This window comes from Cherax quadricarinatus, unplaced genomic scaffold, assembly GCF_038502225.1.
Source record: "Cherax quadricarinatus isolate ZL_2023a unplaced genomic scaffold, ASM3850222v1 Contig732, whole genome shotgun sequence".
Classification (NCBI taxonomy): domain Eukaryota; kingdom Metazoa; phylum Arthropoda; class Malacostraca; order Decapoda; family Parastacidae; genus Cherax; species Cherax quadricarinatus.
The window spans coordinates 1-21,675 of NW_027195758.1; the positions used below are offsets into that span (position 1 = coordinate 1).

Sequence of the window (21,675 nt, forward strand, 5' to 3'; positions counted from 1 at the left end):
GGGGAAAACTGGGAGAGTAACATCTGAAGCTCACCCCGATTACCCCTGAGGCCGCGTATATTCCACTGTAAATAGGCCATGATTGGCAATGATAAAGATACCTGAAATCCGCAGGTAAGGGTTCCTACGGACTAGAGGGGTTAGAAAAGTTCACATGCGGAGGCAGTGGAAAACGTTCAAGCAGTGAAGGAACAGTGCGCTGTGAAGAAAGGAGTTGTGCAGATGGAGTAGAGGAGAGAGAAGGAGCGGAGGGTGGATCAATGTCCATTGATGGTTTGGTCTCTGCAATATATTCAGAGATTGCTTCAAGTGTTTCAGAATTTAGAGACGTCGTATGGGAGACAATATTGGAAATGGTAGGGGGAGGATGAGTAAAGATTAGAACTGTAATGGACTGTACCAAGGTAGGGGAGGGCGAAAGGGTGGAGGGAACTGGAGAAGCGTGGAAGGGGACAGAAGAGGCAGAAACCTGGGAGGTGGCAGAAGAGGAAGAAACTTGGGAGGGAACAGGGGAGGAAGGTACATTACGAGGAGGAGGGTGAACCTCTACACTTGTAACAGAGCCAGTGAGAGGGGGAGAACCAGGTACAGAGACAGGGAAGGGAAAATGAGGAGGTGGAAGATGGGTAGGAGGTGTTAACGGACCTTTTTTTGACTTTTGAGAAGTAGAGGGACGATTGGGAGGAGGTGTCATACGAGATCTCGTCGCTACTGAGGCTTGTGACAGAGAACACGAAGAAGCAAGATCAGACTGAGACGTTGAAGTAGGGACGTCTGAGCCGAGAACAGCAAAAGAATTAGCTACAGGAGTGACTATGGGAGAGGTAACCACAGAGGTGGGTGCAGAAGATGGGATACCAGAAGTGGGGGGACGTTTTGAAACACGGGAATAAGAAACACGAGGTAGTCACCCTTGGAGGCGGAGATGAGAAACTGCCATGGCATAAGGGAGACCTTCTTCCTCTTTGAGGTAACGGATTTCCCGCTCGTTTAAGTAGACTAGACAACGGCGAGAGTACGAAGGGTGAGCCTCATGACAATTAAGGCAAGAGGGAGGTCGATTGCAAGATGTATTAGAATGGTCATCGGCACCACAGCCTGGGCATTCGGCGATAGATCTGCAATATTTCGCTGGATGGCTAAATCGCCAGCAATTTCTACACTGTTGTGGTGTAGGGATCACCTTTTGAACTTGTAACCGATGTCCTGCTACATAAACTGAGGATGGGAGTTCAAGGCTGTCAAAAGTTAAACGAGCCACATTGCTAGGGTATCGTCTCCGCCCGCGGGCAGGAAGAACGTAAGTGTCTACTTTGAGGATTGGGAGATCTTGGAGTTCCAGCTGTTCAAGAATGTCAGTGCCACATGTCTGGAAATTTTGTTGAACTATGGTATGGGGCAGAATGACGGTACCACTACAAGAATTGAGGGAATGATGCTTTTCAATAGTTACAGGAACAGTATCGATATGGGAAAGACGAGAAAGCTCATGAGCCTGGGTAGCATTCTGTACGGTGATGATGCGCATACCGCTCTTAAGAGCATGAAAAGAAATATCTTTACCAACATGCCGTAGGAGTGCCTTGCCAATACTGTGGTCAGAAAGATAGGCAGTAGAGGAAGTCGGTCGTAAAGTGAAGAATATAGTCCATTGTGCAGTCTGAAACTGAGCGTGGAAAGGTAGTGAAGGACGTGTCGATCTTTTCTGAGAAGAACGAGAAGGTGGAGAAGTATCATCAGCAGGTAATTGTCGTTGTCGTTTAGGCGTGGGAACAGAGTTGGTCCGACGTGGAATGGGCCGGCGATTCGAAAATTGCCGCAATGTAGAGGGAGAGGCCGGAAGCATAGTCAGAGGAGAGCGAAGGTCAGATAAATCGAAGGAGTCAGTCGAGGCCTCAGTACCTGAAGTGGGTGAGGAAACAGCACCGGCAAGAGGTACAGAGGCATGAGGAGTGTCCGAAGAGTGGTCCAAAGATGAGGCAGGGTCAGAACGGGGTGCGGTATCAAGAAGGGGCCCGGGGGTAGCAGGTTCATGGACTAGGGCTGCCATGGTTAGGTTACTTCTTTCTTTTTGTTTTTAAGAAAAAAAAAAGAAAGAAGAAAAGAAAATAAAAATAAAAAAAAGAATAAAAAAAGGGGGGACCGGGGAGGGATAGTTCCTAGGAGGAATGAAAGGGCCAGAAATCTCCCTCCGCGCCCAAGAGGACCTCAGCACCGCAAGTAGCGCAGATGCAGCATGGAACCCATGTCATACCCTACCCATCATGCCAGTAAACCGGCAATCCGGGATAGCAACCTCACATCTGCCGAGCTACCTCAGTGGACAAAAGAGAGGGCGGCCGGAAATCCGCCACAAAGCATACCTCCTTCGGCCACCACCCCCGGAATCCGAAAGGTGGCTTCCAGAGATACACCCGTCGCCCGAGAGACACCCAAAGCCACCCTCCGGGATACCGGAGAGGGATCAGGACATCCCCAGGCAATCCAGATTCCACGGCAAACTACGCCACCGCCAAGAACCTCAACGGAATGGGATGGACCCCGGTACCCTTTCTCCTACCTAGGAACTAGCGTGCCTGTGAAAAAAAAAAGGCCAAAAAGGAAGGGCAAAAGGGAGGGGTGGGGAGGAGGAGGAGGAAAGGAAAAAGGGAAGGATGGGATAGGGGACGGGGGATTGGGGGGTAATTAGATTCGGTCTGAGAAAGTGGACCGACAGGTCTAATTCCTCAGACCAAGAGCCTCTTCACCACGCCAAGGAGCCCCCCTTGAAGAGGAATCCGGGGATTGAAGGCGTTTTGATATTTAAAGAGGAGAGGTTTTCCTACTTTTCGGCACATCCTGTACCAATATTTTCCTTTATTTTGTCACGAATTTTCATATATTGCTCCAGAACGCCTTATTCTATTGGCTTCAAGATTTGAATGCGTGTTTAATGAATTTTGGATAAGATTCATGGGACTATTTCCGTGCATGGTGCCCTGTGCATGGTGCCCTGTGCATGGTGCCCAGTACATGGTGCCCTCTGCATGGTGCCCTCTGCATGGTACCCTGTGCATAGTGCTACATAAGCCATTTTTATTTTTTTTATTCCATGTGATTACTCGAGAAAATCTTTTGTGATCAGACATTTTGCCACATTTAACTTCGAAATTGTATGGTAATATTTTACCTTACTGCTTTATTTTTCCCTTGATGCTAGTGAGGAACTACTCGTCGCTTGGTTGATAGTGTCCTCAGTTCACACACTGAGAGTCCGGGATCAATACTCAGCACGGGTGAAACGTTGGGTATGTTTCCTTACTTCTGCTGTTTCAGTTCACTAAGCAGTAAGTAGGTACCTGAGTGTAAGTCGCCTGTTGTGGGTCGCATCCTGAGGTAAAAGCTTAACCTAAGTTGCCAGAAATGCCTTGCATAACCTGGGACTTTCTTTATAGTATACCAATGATGTCAGTTGGATCTGTTATAGTTGTAACTTGTACTTGTAGAAATAACGATTATTATCTTGCCCTTGTCTATATAAAATTTTAAAACCTCTCATTTGACAAGTGATACATGAATTATAAGAGTGTAGCGCTGTCTTCTGATTAAAACGTAACAATTCTGAATGGCATTAACCTTCGATAGTTAATGCATCGTACGATATAGATGGAACGTTTAATGGGTTAATGCAGCTTAGGCATCTTCTCAGTTTTAAACGTTAAGTGTTGAAGTGTTTTCTTCAGTACGCATTACTGAATGGGTCATTTTATGACCAGATCCATGACTTTTTTTATCTAGTGAATTAACTAGTACCCGTAGTATGAGTGAACTTGTGTATATGTTGTACTTTGATTCACTCTACAACTATGATTTCATTTACAGGAGATTGTACAATGTTGTGGGTGAGGAGCGAGTGGCTGGCTTGGGATACGGGAATAATCACCTACTTGGTCATCACTGTCTTGGTTACCATCACAATGGTGTGGTACTTCAAGAGACAAAAGACGGTGAGTACAGGAGGTTGTAGGTGTTGTTACATAGTTGGTAGGTGACAGGAATCACCTGCCTCGAAACAAACCACCAACTATTTTTGATGTTTCAGAACACCTGAAGATCATCTTATTTCGAGAAAAACAGTTATGCAAATTCTTTGTAAGTCAATAATTATGTGCCTAAATATACCCTTGAGAATTTTAAGAAATATGAATCACGACTGTTTATAGTCAATATATCACTGTTGGTGACATATTCATCAGTATATTCATCACATTCAAGTTTCTCCTAACTTATTCAGCAATTTTTTCTATTTACTTTATTTAGGTTAGATTAGGTTTGGCTTGATTACCATCATTTAATAATGGTTAGTGTCCCAAGATGAAGAGCACTTGTAATCCCACTTATCGGCTGTCAAATGCCCGATTAGACAGGTAGCCATAGACAGTATGTCAACATGATGTGCGCCATAAAGGAGTAATTATAATAAATATATTGGCGCACACCTTTGTTTTGCTACCTGTTATGCTACTGATGCTTTAAAATGGTTACCATTATAGAGCAAAATCTTCATGATAAAATAAAAACATATCTCTTTCATAATTAAAGTAACTTCGTGTATATACTGGGAAAATAAGACTTTCAATACAAGGAACCGTTATTAAGGAAAGACAAAGAACAATAGAGCTATTATATGATTAAGACACCAGGCGACAATAACAAGGTTCACCTTCCAAGCTGAAAAAATGTTCATGGAGGCTGGAGGAAAAAGAACTATCGAACCTGTAGATTCGTGTATGAGTGAAAACAGTGCTCAGTTAATAAGCTGTGTTTGTCTTAATATGAATGTTATAACCTGATTTCTTCAGGTGAATTCAGAGATGTCAATTGCACTTCTTTCACAGCAGAATTCCCTCATTGGCAATAATAGGATTGGAGATCTACTTCTTGTTTCTTTAATGTCATTGTCACTGTATTCAGAAAAGTCGTAATGAATGACTCTCAATCAAACTCACTAAAGACTGGAAAGGAATCAGTGAGGCATTCTTGTCTTACGAATTTATTAGCATTTTTCACCATGACATTTGAAAAAGCAGACCATGATAAAGAATGTGATACTGAGTATATAGATTTCAGTATTGCCTATGATAAGAGTTTCACACAAATAGCTAATGAAGAAAGCAGTCGTATACGGTATAGGAGAAATTGTCTCCGGGGCCGAGGCATGGTCCACAAGAGTCGTCATAAATTTGAAGAATTTGGAATGGGGGAATCGTTACAAGTGGAATGCCACTGGGGTGAATATTTGCCCAAATTTTGGTCAAAATCTGTAAAAATCGACATAGCTGAGGTAAAAAGTAGCAAAAACTTTGAGTAGTATTAAATAAGTTGGACACCTACATTTGTGGTTGTTGTTGGGTGTAAGTTGCACCTGTCTAGCATAGGCTAGTAGGCCTATTGTCATGTCCAGTATTCTTAGGGTCATCCACTTATCCAAGTTGTTGCCTGTGCCATCAAAAAGCCATAAGTTCCAAGAATATCTAAAAGTCATATATATAAATGCAATATCCACTCATGATAAAATATACATAAAAACCTAAGAAGCTAAAATCAAAGTACTCAACTAGCCGTTCAATATTACACAATGAAGGTTTGTCTCTAATAATGTACAAAAACTCCACAGTGGCCAGAACCACAGGTTTTGACTGACTGGCAAACACAGTGAATGATTCATGGTGAAACCATACCACGGGTGGGGATAGAACCCGCGATCAGAGAGTCTCAAAACTCCAGACCGTCGCCTTAGCCACTGGCTAACCCGACGGTCTGGAGTTTTGAGACTCTGATCGCGGGTTCTATCCCCGCCCGTAGTATGGTTTGTTTGCAATCGTGTCATTACGATTTCGTGATTCATGGTGAAGTTCTGGGCATCAGTGTTGGCATGTGTTGTTGAACGGTAGTTTTCCCAATAGCCTATTTGTCCTACTGGAACTTCGCAAGCTCTCATAAATGCGGACACGTATTGTAGCTATGATAATTAAATGTGTAGACAGCAGAGTATTGTGGCCCGGTGGCCTGGTGGCTAAAGCTCCCGCTTCACACAAGCAGGGCCCGGGTTCGATTCCCGGAGGGTGGAAACATTTCGACACGTTTCCTTACACCTGTTGTCCTGTTCACCTAGCAGCAAATAGGTACCTGGGTGTTAGTCGACTGGTGTGGGTCGCATCCTGGGGGACAAGATTAAGGACCCCAATGGAAATAAGTTAGACAGTCCTCGATGACGCACTGACTTTCTTGGGTTATCCTGGGTGGCTAACCCTCCGGGGTTAAAAATCCGAACGAAATCTAATCTAATCTAATCTAACAAGTACAACATCTTTTTAAAGAAAATAAATTTTAATGTACAAAGGTTACTGGGAAAGAGTCAACTGCTCTCTAAGCAGGAATATTTTGTGTTGATAATGCCATAACATTAGAGTTTGCCTTTGAATTATTTGTTAAAACCTGTCATATAACTTATATTTTGGAGCAGAATCTGAAATAGTGTCAACATATGGAAAGCAATAATAGCGTGATAATTATGATAATTTCCCTGCAATATGTGTGATATTGTCCCTCCCGAAGAAGAGACATTATAAGCTCCCTATTGTTTTTAAAGTCCCACATGTTTCAAAAATAAAAATAAGTGAATAATCATTTTAGATGTGTTTAGAATTCTCCAGAGTTATGTGGGTGAAGTGTTAACTCAAAATTGTACTTGTAAAAATTTATCCTCATAATTTTCTCATAAAAGTCGTTGGTCCTTCTGAACCGGAGGTGATCAGTAAAGATCAAATAAATTAAATATATAAATGTGACTTGACTGGAAAGATGTTATTTATTTGTGTCTGCAAAAATTAATTACAACATAATAATGTACATTGTGTGACTGAAAAGAGAATGGTCCACAATAAAATCATTATTTAATGTTAATTGTTTAAATAATTGTGTAATTATTATGTAATTAATAATATTAATAATATAATTGTGGAATTGCATTGCCCAAATATAGGTACGATCATTATTGCCTTAAAGTTGCTTAGCCCAGATGGGAATAGAACTGTAATTGCCATATATATTAATTTGCTATGCCAGAAAATTTGGCTAGGATTTTTCAAGGAATTTGTAATAATGACTTTCATAAAGTGCATCACTGTATAATTTGTGTGTAAAATAGTATTAATTTATGTTCAAGTTCAAATCCAAATAAGAACCACAGAGAACTAACAACATTAATGTAAATGGTAAACCCTTGGATATTAAAACAATAGAAGTGTCTTTGAAAGCAAGGAAAGGTCGTATAGTGGCATAGTGCCAGACAAATGGAAAATGGCAAATGCAACACCTACATACAAAGCAGGTGACAGGTCCTTTGCTTTGAAAGATAGACCAATAAGTTTTACCTCCATAGTGAAAAAAAATTATGGATTCAATAACTGCCGAGGCAATTAGTAGCCATCTTGAAAGGCATAAATTGATTAATGAATTTCAGCACGGTTTTACAAAGGGGTGGTGCTGTCTTATGAATTTACTAACAATTTTCAGCAAGGTATTTGAGGAGGTTGATCATGGTAATGAATATGATATTGTGTATATGGACTTCAGTAAGGCTTTTGACAGAGTTCCACATCAGAGGCTATTGAGGAAAATTAAGGCACACAGAATAAAAGAAGAATGTTTTTCCTGGGTAGAGGCATGGTTGACAGATAGGCAGCAGAATGTTTGCGGCAATGGGGAGAAATCAGAGTGGGGGTGCGTCACGAGTGGTGCTCCACTGAGGTAAGTGTTGGGCCCTTTGTTGTTCACAATTTATATAAAAGCATTGATGTGGGAATAAATAGAGATATAAACAAGTTTGTTGATGATACCAAAATAGATCACCTAATTCATTCTAATGAAGACATTAGAGCACTTCAGGAAGATTTGAATAGACTGATGCAGTGGTCGGAGAAGTGGCAGACGCAGTTTAGTATAGATGAATGAAAAGTTCTAAACATTGGACAAGAAAATAACCATGCCATATATCAACTAAATAATGTAGATCTTAAGATTAGTGTTTGCTAAAAGGATTTAGGAGTTCTAGTTAGCAGTAATCTGAAACCAAGACAACAGTGTATAAATGTTCTCAATAAAGCGAACAGAATCCTTGGCTTTATATGAAGGAGCATAAATAACAGGACTTCTCAGGTTGCTCTTCAGCTCTCTATATGCATAATTAGGTCTCATCTAGATTATGCTGCACTGTTCTGGTCACCGAATTACAGAATGGATATAAATGAATTGGAAAACGTATAAAGGCGGATGACAAAATTGATCCCATGTATTAGAAATCTTCCCTCTGAAGACAGACTGAGGCCTAACTAAGGATATAGAGAGTTGAAGAACAACCTGAGAAATCCTGTTATTTATCCTCCTTCATATAAAGCCAAGGATTCTGTTTACTTTATTGAGAGCACTTATGCACTGTTGTCTTGGTTTTAGATTACTGCTAACCAGAGCTCCTAAATCCTTTTTGCAATCAGTAATCTTAAGATCTACATTATTTAGTTGATATGTGGCATGAAGGATGACAAAATTGATCCCATGTATTAGAAATCTTCCCTATGAGGATAGACTGAGGGCCCTGAATCTGCACTCTCTAGAAAGGCGTAGAATTAGGGGCGATATGACTGAGGTGTATAAATGGAAAACAGAGATAATTAAAGAGAATGTATATTGCGTGATAAAAAATATTTATCCAAGACAGGACTCTAAGCAATAATTTTAAGTAGGAAAAATTCATATTCATGAATGCTATTTGAAAGTACTGGTTTGGTAATAGAGTTTTGGATGAGTGGAACAAACTCGCAAGTAGTCATATAATCTAAGACCTTGTGAAGTTTTAAAAATAGGACGGATAAATACATGAGTGGATGTGAGTTGGATCTGACTAGCCGTGCTCCTTTCTTAAGTGGATGTGACCTGAACTGACTATGTGGATCATTGGTTTAAGCCGGGAGGTGACTTGGACCTGCCTTGCATGGGCCAATAGGTCTGCTGCACTGTCCCTTCTTTCATATGTTCTTAAATGGCAGGAACCAGGAATAAAGGTTCACCACAGAAAATTAAGAGGAATAAGTACTTAAATGAGGGTAGCCTTCTTAATAATAGGTTAATGAGGCAAAAAACGTGATTATCTTTTTTCCTAAGGAACTCATTCCTCAAGAAACTGGAATGCATATGTTTGCTGGAATGCTAGGGTGGATAAATTGGAGGAACATAACAGGTATATCAGGTGTTTGGGCAATCATAATGTGAAGGATAGCTATGCTAAATTAAATAATTGTTATTAGGTGTCAGAAGGGAAGACTCCATATTGTAATATGCCAGGGATTGTATAATGATAATGATGATAACTCTGGCACAGCTGTTATTAATGTAAAATTAGCACCAAATGGCAATGATCATAGAATTGCTGAAGTAGCCTTGTCTGTATTGGACAAAAGGAATCAATCAAAAAATGTAAGTGCTTTGTTTGACGAAGGATCTCAGCGCACATTTATAAAAAGTAATTGCCTTAAAGGCATGACTGTGCAAAATGGAAATACCGAAAATTTGAAACTGTCTGGATTTTCATCAGAGAAAAAATTCCAGCTGTATGACACAGTGTATATTCATGTCGGCCTCGGCAGTGAGAGGAAACGTATTAATTTAGTCATCGTGGATAGGTGCTAAAGAAAATATCTACAATTGGGCTTAGTGAATTTACCTGATGGTATGCCCAATAAATTGACAGAATGGGTTAGAATTGGCAACCTCTTCTGTGAATAATGACTCAGTAGGGCCAATAAATATTTTAATACGGAGTGATTATTATGCCTCATTCGTCAAGGGTATTGGTAGAAAATGTGGCGTGACTCTTAAAAACAGCAGGAAGCCATTGTGTGTAAGGTAGGCTTCCCGGCTCTAGTAATGAATCACTAGGCGAGTCAGTAAATGTGGTCACTGTGTCTCTCTTTCTAATGAAAGAGGATGATGATGAACCAGTATATTAATTATGAGAGACGGATACCATGGGAATTAATGTGGATGATGGAAGTCCAAATGATTCTTTTACCAAGGAATACTTGAAGTCTGTTAAACATGAACATCAACAATATTGGTATCGTGGAAGCTGAGTCATCAGGAACTGCCTACAAATTATAGGATGGCTTCTGGACAATTAAGACACAGCTCCACGAGTTAAGATTTATTGACCGATTACAATAAAATAATTTGTGAACAAGTAAGGAATAAGTTCATTGAAGAGGTACCTCCTGATCAGGCTAAAATTAATGGTCACTACTTACCGCACCACAAAGTTAACAAAAAAAAAAAGACCTAAAACGACTCCCTTGAAAGTAGTTTTCAATTACAGTGCTAAGGTAGTAAGGATATATCAAGCCTGAATGAATGTTTAATGACAGAACCGTCGTTCAGAGAAAAATTAGGAGACAACCGACTAAACTTCATGGTAAAGAATTATGCTTTCCTAAGAGAGAATTTGCAGGAGGCAGACCGGGACTATACCCGTTTCTTGTAGCCTGATAATCCTAGTGATCCACTTTACCTTACAAAAACTTTCCACGTTAGGAGTATACTATTTGGCTCTTCATCTGATCCGTGTCTACTTCAGGGGACTCTAAATGCTCGTCTCAAACTTTCAGAAGTCCAGTGAGTGAATCAATGAGTTAACAGTTTTATGTGGACAATTTCCTAGGTGTGACTTCAACTGAAGAGAAAATAATGAGGATATGTGCGGAGGCACTTATCCTCACGAGGGAATGGAATAGCAATTCGTCCAAACTATATAGTATATATAGTATATACGTATATATATATATATATATATATATATATATATATATATATATATATATATATATATATATATATATATATATATATATATATATATATATATATATATATATATATGTCGTGCCGAATAGGCAGAACTTGCGATCTTGGCTTAAATAGCAACGCTCATCTTGCCATATAGGACAAGTGAAAATTTGTGTATGCAATAATTTCGCCAAAATCATTCTGAACCTAACGAAAAAAATATATTGATTGTGTTTGTTTAGTACTAAATTATTGTAAACGTATTTAAAACATATTTAGTTGGGTTAGGTTAAAATAAATTGTTCTTCTTATAATAAGGTTGGGTAAGTTTTCTAAGATTCTTTTGGTGCAAAATCAAAAACTTTTATATTAACATTAATGAAAAAAATATATCTTTAAACGTATAAGAGAAAATTTCAGAAAGGACTTAATTTTAAATGAGTTCTTGCTAATTAACCAGTTTTACATATATATATATATATATATATATATATATATATATATATATATATAAATATCTTCTTCTTTCAACATACCAGCCATATCCCACCGAGGCAGGGTGGCCCAAAAGAAAAAACTAAAGTTTCTCCTTTTATATTTATTAATATATACAGGAGAAGGGGTTACTAGCCCCTTGCTCCCGGCATTTTAGTCGCCTCTTACGACACGCATGGCTTACAGAGGAAGAATTCTGTTCCACTTCCCCATGGAGATAAGAGGAAATAAACAAGAACAAGAATTAGAAAGAAAATAGAAGAAAACCCAGAGGAGTGTGTATATGTATGCTTGTACACGTATGTGTAGTGTGACCTAAGTGTTAGTAGAAGTGGCAAGACATACCTGTAATTTTGCATATTTATGAGACAGACAAAAGACACCAGCAATCCTACCATCATGTAAAACAATTACAGGCTTTCGTTTTACACTCACTTGGCAGGACGGTAGTACCTCCCTGGGCGGTTGCTGTCTACCAACCTGCTACCTACAATATATATATATATATATATATATATATATATATATATATATATATATATATATATATATATATATATATATATATATATATATATATATTTTTCTGTAAATGTATTTTGTTTATTAATAAATGTTCACATAGAATAAAAAATATATAGGGGGTGGTAGGAGAAGAAAATATTCAAACAGCTCCGGGGAGAACCTTGAGTTTTCTCTGAGGTACGTTTATTGTCTTCTCTGAGGATGAGGGTCCCCATTCCAGCCATAGAGGTGGTACTTCCCTATATTATCTATTTATATATATATATATTATATATATTTACATTAATATATATATATATATATATATATATATATATATATATATATATATATATATATATATATATATATATATATATATATATATATTACACACACACACACACACACACACAAACACTGATCTCTGGCCGAAGGAGACTCGAACCTACGAACCTTGGAACAAGGTACGCAGTGCTTTACCATTCTCACCACACTGGACCAATACCTTGGCGCCCAGCTCACGCTAGACGTTGATCCAAGGCAGCCAGCTTTCAGGGGGAAGGCTTACAGCTTTTCATCTCATCCCCTGCATGCATCGATCAACTAGAGATTTTAACAATGCTAGGAATTCGCAAGAGCATGCGAAATATACACAAACACTGATCTCTGGCCGAAGGAGACTCGAACCTACGAATTATCTGTGACATACATCGCTCCTCCACCTTTCTTGTTGACCCTATCAGTGTGGAATAATTTATAGCCTTGAAGGTGGCATTCAGTATCATTCAGTATCATTCTGTATCATTCAGATTGAACCAGGTCTCTGTTATGGCAATATTTTCTGTTTCTTGCACTTGCAATAAATCTTAGCTCATCTATCTTATTTCTTACACTCCCTTTGTTTGCTGACCAGCTCCATTGTCTTTACTTGTAACTATATGATGAATAATATCCTTTAAACATTTACTGTTTTCAGCCCTAATGCTGCAACCTGACTGCTTCCTACACACACCCATACGTCTACCTTCTATCAGTTTAAAATCCTAGACAAGTAAGCAATGGCTTTCTCGATCGAGCTGGTAAATGCTACCACCCCTGCCCCAGGGAGATGTACCCCATCCCTTGCATACATATCATGTTTGCCATAAAAGTTGACCCAATTGTCAATGAATGGGATTGAAAGTTCCTTGCAGTATCTGTCTAGCCAGCAATTTACACCAATTGCCCTAGACATCCATTCACTCCCCGCTCCCCTTCTAGGCAAGAGGCTACATATAATTGCGACCCCTCCCTTAGACCTAATTAAATCCATAGCTCACCTATACTTATCCAGTAGCTCATCTCTCCTACCCTTCCTGATATCATTTCCACCAGCACTGAGACAGATAATGGACTTGTTCCCATTACCTGACATGATATTATCCAACCAGTTGACTATGTTACCAACACCAACTCCAGGGAAGCACACTCTCTGTTTCACCTTCTTATCCCTATTACAGAAACCACGGTCCATATAGCTTACCTGTGAGTCGACATCCACAAAAATGCGCTTACCTCTATTTGCAGGGGAGGTAGTGCCTTTACCTTCACTTACCACTGAAGTACACTCATCCTGAGGAACAGAGAAGCGATTTTCTTCCTTCAAACTTTATCTCCAAACTTTCCTTATTTTGACGCTCCTATCATTACTGGGAACCACTCGCCACTTGTAGCATGTGCTGGACTGCTCCTCACTGCTGGTAGCCTCATTTCCTTCACCCAATCCAGCCACCTCATACTCCAATCGAGGTGAACCTTCAGCCTCCTAATTTCCTCTTGAAGTAGGACCTTCTCCTCCAACACTCTAACCTCAGATTTCAAAACACTGCAGAAGCAAGCAATGGCTTTGTAATCATCCACATTAATCCCCAAAGCTAGAACTATGCTCTGAAAAACGTCATAACAGCAACCATCAAAACCTACCTGACCCATAGTCAGATCATTCCAGTTCAGCCCACCCAGGTAATTTCTCAGTCCCATGAAGTCGGCCAAGTGGAAATCTGGGACAGAGACCACAAGTAACCCGCTCATAGGATACTGAAACTGGTTAATGGTCCTAGTAGGATTGATATGTCGTAATAGGTTCCATGTGTCCTATATATGGGTGTTGTGTACAAATTGGTTAAGTTAGGGTTGAATTAATTATGCATTGCAAACCTGAATATTTTTCTGTAGATGGCATTGCTAATGGAAAGGACACCCAACATATCATTTATTTAATATATTTGCTTAATTGTGTTAGCAGATCATAATTCTAATTTAAAAATACTTCTTCAACGGAGCCTTGGTAAAGACTGCATTAAAATAAAAGCTAAACAATTTCTCAATGGGTACGTTTATATTATTCAATCTTTCAATAAAACTCTGATTGACAACTATATGTGATTTAGAAGAATGATGCTTAGCCAGTCATTTTATTAATTTATGTCACAGAATTTAACATTAAGGTACTAATAACTGGTTATAAGTTAAGTGTTTAATCATTACCTTATTCAACTTATAATTACACAGTTATGTCTGTGAATAAAAGCATTATTAAACCTGTTCTTTCTCCTTCATGCCAAGAAGGAACAAGTACATAAAATGTCTAGATGCTGGTGTTGGGTAGAAACTTACTGTAGGTTGGAGTGAGTTGCCACAACTGTGTACCCCACAATGGCAGTGCTGTGTTTTGTTATGTACTCGATTGTGACTGCAAAACATATTTAGACAATTTCAAACTAATGTGTAAGTGTAACTAATTATGTAAGAACGTGAAGTGTTGAATGAAACTTTGGTGAATTGTTTCCAGACTATAACATGTCTGAATGATACATCTGTTTCAGCACGATAATTCGCGCTTAAGTCAATGGAAATTTCTATAAAACGTTTGGTTGTAGAATTCTTAGTAGTAGTCAAGACAGTCGACGTCAGTCTAGTAGCGAGATTATTGAAGGTTAGTTAATACCTCCTGATGAGGTTAACTCACTCCTTCATACCAAGTGACGTGGTCATGTGATATGCTGATTCTCTGTCTTACTGAATAAAGTTATACATAAAATTTCGGCATTTTTGGGTATAATGAGTGAAGAGAAAGTTCTCAAACCGAACTTGCCGGACATGTTCCAGTAATCCTACTGCAGTGCTCCTCTCTTCTTTTGTTCTTATATAACTAGTATGTAAATTCTGACGTGGTGGTTCCTGCTGGTTCCTAATTAGGCCTGAGATTCAACTAAAAAAATATTAAAATAAATAAATTTATGTAATTTAAAATGTGAGAGAATCTGCAGCCTATAAAATGTATTAACTGTTTACTTCATTAAAAGAAAATTATAAATATCAGCGGAGTTTGTGATTTTTGTTGTTGGTTGTCAGGTGTGGCTGCTGAACCAGATCCCGGGTCCCAAAGGTCTTCCAATACTGGGTAATGCACTCTACCTCTATGTGGATCCACCAGGTAAGATACCTTCTCTCATACATAAATACCAAAGTAAAAGAATAATAGAATATAAATACTGAGTTTTCCCCATTTTGATTTTGTTCAGTGGCGTTTTTTTGGCTGAGTTTAGGTATTTAATAATGAGTTGTTGCCACTTATGATAATGTGCATCTTATTTCTTTCTATATGATATTCTCATAGCTAGAATCTTTGCTTCCATGTCCATATTATTTAAAACAATAAAAATGCTTTTCAGTCAAAAATTATGATTTTTTTTTTTACCTTTGTTTATCTCAGAGTTCTTCCGGAGAACCTTGAAGGTGACCGAGTACGGTGAAGTTGCCAGGTTGTGGATGGCCCATAATCCTTACTGCTTACTAAGCAGCGCCAAGGCAGCAGAGGTAATTTTAATTTAGCCAAAGTTTGAATGTGGTAGTTACTGTAAAGAATGAAAATGCTACTAAAATCGTAGAAGATCTGGATAAGGACCATGGTTTATTTCCTTATGTTAAAAATACAAATAATTCGCAGGGATCTGGGGGTATATATTTTTATGCATTTTCATCCTCTGGGTAGTCATGAAGCAGAATGACGTGGATGACAAAGTAGTGGAGGAAGACTCCATACACTCGCTCACTCTGCAGAAAGGGTAAGGGGCGAAAACAGGCCTGGTTTGCTTCAATTTCTATGGTCATTGGTCCCATGGTATATGCAGGGATTTTAAACCAATAACCACACTTGATATAAACTCAGAGAGATGCTTTTGGGTCTGCCCAAACTAGGTACACCTGTATGAGGAAATTACATCTGTATTAAAAGACAAGAACACCTATAAAATATCCTTCTCCCAAGGATATCCTTCTGTGAGCATGGTATGACAGCTAGGAAAATAAGATGGGTGGTTTGGACAGGGCTGTCTTGGACGACAGTGCTCCTGAGGGTAGTGTTGTCTTGGACGACAGTGCTCCTGAGGGTAGTGTTGTCTTGGACGACAGTGCTCCTGAGGGTAGTGTTGTCTTGGAGGACAGTGCTCCTGAGGGTAGTGTTGTCTTGGACGACAGTGCTCCTGAGGGTAGTGTTGTCTTGGAGAACAGTGCTCCTGAGGGTGCTCGTGTTGTCCTGGAGGACAGTGCTCCTGAGGGAGCCAGTGCTGTCCGAGAGGACAGTGCTCCTGAGGGTGCTAGTGTTGTCCTGGAGGACAGTGAAATAAAAAAGCAGACATTGGCCGTAGTGATGAAACAAGTAAAGACAACGCTATTCAATTCACAGAGGTACAAAACAGTGATAGTGCTGGAGATGGAACAAAAGGGGATGATGCCTCAGATAATAATGTCTACTCATTACCAGTAAAACCTGGTAGAAGCACTGATGCCCATACAGGGGTGATAGATAGGGTCTTCCCACATCTCCAAATTCTAAAACATCTTCGAAGATCAAAACTCCTTCTGCCCCACACTTTACTTTTCCCGCTTCTTACTCTAGTCCTTTACCTCATACCACATCAGTTACCATTGTGGATGTCCATCTGTCCCCACGTACAGTCACTCCCTCTCCTGTTTCCACTCAACTTTCTTCCCATCAGTATACTGCTAATCTCTTTTTGTCTTCCCTTTCTTTGACAACTACCGAAGTCTCTCCATTCTTTACAAAGTCTTCACCATTTGGCTCTGACACCATGCTTCCTCCATTTTCCTTGTCAGCTGAAACGAAGCAAGTCGTCTCTGTGTTTTTTGAGGAGACAAAACCGGTGATGGACACTGACCCACTTACTAGAACTTTACATTCACACCTTCTACATTTAATTCTACATAACATCTTTCTTCTCAGAGTTCCCGTAATTTCCCGCTTCTCCTACACGTCGACTTTACAGACCTTCCTAGTCCGTAAACAATTCCATCTTACTGTTACTGTTATACTTCTAACCACATATCATGATTTTCTTACAGTGGAATATTAGAAAACTTAGAGGTAAATGAGGAGAGGTTAAGGAGTTGCTCTCCAAGTTTTTTTCGTTATGTGTCTGTTTACATGAACTAAAATAGAGCTCCGCTGTTGTCCTCCCCATCTTAGGCTGTTATATTGTGATCACCAGATCCTTGTCCCGATAGGATATATAATGAAAGTGTACTTCTTCTGATCTCCGATATACCATAGTTTCAGATTTTTATTCATACTTTTTTGCATTACAAGTGGTTTACAGTCGGCTCTTCGTATCTTTCTTTTTTCTCGACCATTATCTATTTTTGATGTTGCTCTTCTGGTTTCTTCCCAGATCCACCTCTCCTTTTATTAAGTGATTTTTATCCTCATCATTTCCTCGGGGGAGGGTCAGTTGGAAGCTTTTCTCACTTCTTTTCCTCTCCACGTTTTAAATATCATTTCCCTCACTCATTTTGACCCTCATTCTCAGATTCTTTTATGCATAGCTGTTCTTCAACTTCGCTTGACTTTACTTGGTCTGGAGTACACCAGATCTACATGTCAGCGATCAATTTCCCATGCTTCTTACTTCCCATTCTAATTTCTGATTTCTTAGCTCACGTTGACATTTAAAACGAATTGATTGGGCCCTATACTCTCATCAAACCTCTTCTTGGAGGGAGTCACATTCCTTGGTGTTCCCCAGATTAGCTGTTACAAATATTTAGGTTCCGTGTATATTTGTACTTTTTTCTTGTGCTCGTGCTGTGTCTAGCCGCTACCCTTACACTAGAACCATAGAGCGGCTCCTTGATTTAAGTGCGGAAATTGAGTTGCAAGTACTCTCCAGACCTAGATCCTGTTCTTACGGTTGTCGGCGTCAGCACTGCAGAACTTGCTTAACTTGCATATATATAACTTGTCCATATATCTCAAGAGCTCCGTCTGTGCCCCTAGTTTCTTTCCTCCAAAACTTCCAGAGAGTTTGTACCTTTCGATTTTACCTCTAGCATAGAGAATTATTTAATGAAACTTTTTTTTTGCTTTGTGAACTTGAGTCAACGTTTACCACTTGCTGACCGTCGGCAGCTGGGACTGATGACATTCCTATTTGTATGTTTCAACATTTACATCGAATGGCCCACGTCATTCTCTTACGTCTCTATAATCTCGGAACCATAATAACACGATTGCAAAGAATCCACAGAACGGGTGACCGACTCTTAATAAACCAGGCCAGTGCGCTAGTCACTTGGCCAGCTGGCTACGACCTAGATGGATGAATCTGCTGGCCGAGTACCTTACACACTGGCCTAGAGTTTTAGGATTCACTCGCCATGGGTTGAAACCCCCATCCGTTCAGTGGTTTCTTTATTATTATTTGGTCGCAAGGGGTTCTTCCTCGTCCCTTGAAAACTGTCAATGTTCTGCGCTTTCATAAGCCAGGTATTTCGGGTCATGATGCATCTGCCTATCAACCCATTGCTTTTACCAGTTGTTGCAACCCCTGAATGGGTTGCAATATATATAATGTATATTATGATTATGAATATAATGTATATTACCTTTTCATATAATTTTATATTGCTTATATTTGCGATAATAGCTAAATCGTAAATATATGACTTTATATTATTATTTGACTTAGTTATGTTGTTAGGTATGTGCTCAGTTCAAGTCTTGATTGTCTAACTACTGTAATTATCGCTCTTTGTTCGTTAGACTGCCGGCTTCTGTTGTGCGACAGCTGTCCACGGAGCTATCACGTGATCGAGCGGGGGGGGGAGGTCCTCACCTCGCCTGAAGTATTCAGTCTGGTCTAGACTCTCTTGGTGGTTGCACAGATTGTCTGTCTCATTATTCTTGTTAGCTCTGTATAACTCTGTTCACAGAACATTGTATAGACTTAGTGATTTTCGACGTTGTACTGAGGTTGTGTGTCGCATAAACACTCTAAACAACTCAGGTCCTGAGCTGTAGCTTCTGACCTAACTTGTACTGGTATCTGTGTATTATCACAGTCGGGGATTTTCTTATGCTGAACTAAGATTCAGTAGTATGGGAGTTTTGTGACTTTTGTGGAGGATCTGCTGATGGTCCCTACTTAGTGTCGTTATATTATCTCCTTGTTCCTGATTCTGTGTCGCTGTTGCTTGTTATATTGCTATTGGGCTTAACATTCTTTTTATTGTTCAAGCAGACTGTTCTGATTGCCAGTTGGTCAAGAAGTTAGTTTATTTGAGGACTTTGTCAGTCACTTGTTTAAGTCTAGTCGAGTCTTGAGACATAGCGAACTACTTAGAGCACTTACTCACATACACAAACTTACTTGTACATATTTGTAATATCTTATTAAATGTTAATGTACCAGACGGTACTTAAGAATTATAAATGTGATATGTGCTTTCAGCACAATACTACTGTATACGAGAGAAGTGATATTATTTTAATTACTGTGATTAATTTAATTTAATTTGATATACGCCTAGACAACTTAATGACTAATAAATTTATTAAATTTTATTTTCTCTAGTTAGTAGCCTACCAGTTGTAATCCTGAAGCACTATTGAATCATACTGAATTCTAATGGATAATTGGACAAGGATACTGACTAATTGTTACGAAAACCCAGTAAGAGGCTGCATGCTATAAGGGCAGTCCTTTCTAGTATTCACTGGAGATCTCTAAGCTTTTAGAATCGCGTTTTTTGTAACACTAGTGCAGTTTGGAAGTTGTCATAACGTCTGGTAAATAAACATTTGTTGTATTTGGAGAGGGTTGATTGTCTTTCTTTTCATCAATTTGTCATTTGTAGGTGCCAATCTACTATCGAGCCGTTATTCCGTTGAGATTCCCATGGTCGTAATGCCTTCGCAAGTAAACACTTGGTTATTCCTGCCTTTGTTTTTTTTGATCTCGCAAAAACGTAAAATACTACTTAGTCTTATAACATCTTGGCCCAAGCACATTAGTTCGTCGAGACTACGTGCCGTTTTACCTTAAGAATTTCTTGGCTGAGAGACATTTCTGTGTCCGGGTTAATAATATGATTTACTCCTGACTTTGTCCAAACTGAAGGTGTCCCTCAGGGTTGTCTTCTTAGTACCATATTTATCTACTTGATATCAATGACTGCTTCTGTTCTCCAGTCTGACATTTGGTCGTCACTTGATGTCGATAATTTTACTATAGGATGTGCAGGTACTAACTGTCACATAGCAGCAGTCTCTCCAGAATACTAGTGTTCTCTACTTGGCCACTACTCATTGTTGTTTTTTCTATCCCTGAAATACATCAGATTACTTTTACAAGATGGTCTCTAATACCGCGTTATACCTTTATTGTTCTCTTACTTAAAAGGACACATGTGCAACTAATTCCACATTTTGTTGTAGCAACGTTTCGCTCTCCAGGAGCTTTGATAAACAATTACAAACAATACAGGAACACACGGGGTATATATAGGTAGGCGAAACGTTTCAACAATAAAGTTATCCAACAGTTGCACATGTGTCTCAATCATCAACTTGTGGGTATTTTACACCATTTTCCATAAAAAAGGAACCATATAGAAATTATTTACAAGGTGGGATGTATATATAGTATGTAAATAATTAGTTTATCTTTAAATATTTAGATAATAGATAAAAATCAACTTCAAACTGCAATATTAAATAATTTTAAGTATCCCCGAAGGTGATACTTATTGGCATAATTTCTTCAAACTTTTTTCTTTTCTTTCGCTCATAATTCAATAAAGTCTTATGCGATCGGCTTAAGAATAATGCATTGCTTATGGACGGTAATTTGGGCCAAATTATTGAAACACTTAGCAAGTTCAGGTGACCTGTGACCAAAGTTGATGAGCTCTTTCCCATGATTCTGCAATGGATCACATAACTTCAACAACTTTCAGTGGGATAAATACTGAAGTTCAGAAAAAAGTGTTGATAACAGACGTGACAGAATTTCAAGGTGCAAATTTGACTATTTGATTTGTAAAATTGTAAAATTTTCACTTAAATCTTGTTAAATAAATAGTCGTTAACTTCAGAACAAATTCAATATTAATCACAGACGTTCATTATGGCCTGGATAATACTCGTTATATTTTGTTTACGGGTAAACTTGTCAGTGTTGTAAAATAGTGAAAAATCCTGGAATCGTTGAACTCCATATCATGACTGGTGAACGCCTCTTATAACTGGCTTCAAATGTTCAACATTGATGTGCTCTTCTGAACACAAGATTCGCGCTGTTTTTAGGTAGCATAAGTTAAAATTTACCAATTCAGATGCTGCACTATGTTAAGAGGATGAAAACCCATAAGTTTATTCTGAGTTGGTACAAGTTTGAAATTTGACATAAACTGCTAAAAAATTTATAATCGCTGGAATCAGAAAAATTACTGGAGAATGTT

General features: G+C 39.0%; 1 protein-coding gene across 1 annotated transcript in view; it reads left to right on the forward strand.

The window, feature by feature from the left end:
* The first annotated feature begins 3,845 nt into the window (after positions 1-3,845).
* Positions 3,846-21,675, forward strand: part of LOC138851472 (cytochrome P450 4c3-like) — a 67,878-nt gene continuing 50,048 nt past the window's right edge. The window contains exons 1-3 of the mRNA XM_070080635.1: positions 3,846-3,986; positions 15,271-15,352; positions 15,632-15,735. Of these exons, the coding sequence (XP_069936736.1) occupies positions 3,846-3,986; positions 15,271-15,352; positions 15,632-15,735 (327 nt within the window). The remainder of the gene's footprint in view (positions 3,987-15,270; positions 15,353-15,631; positions 15,736-21,675) is intronic.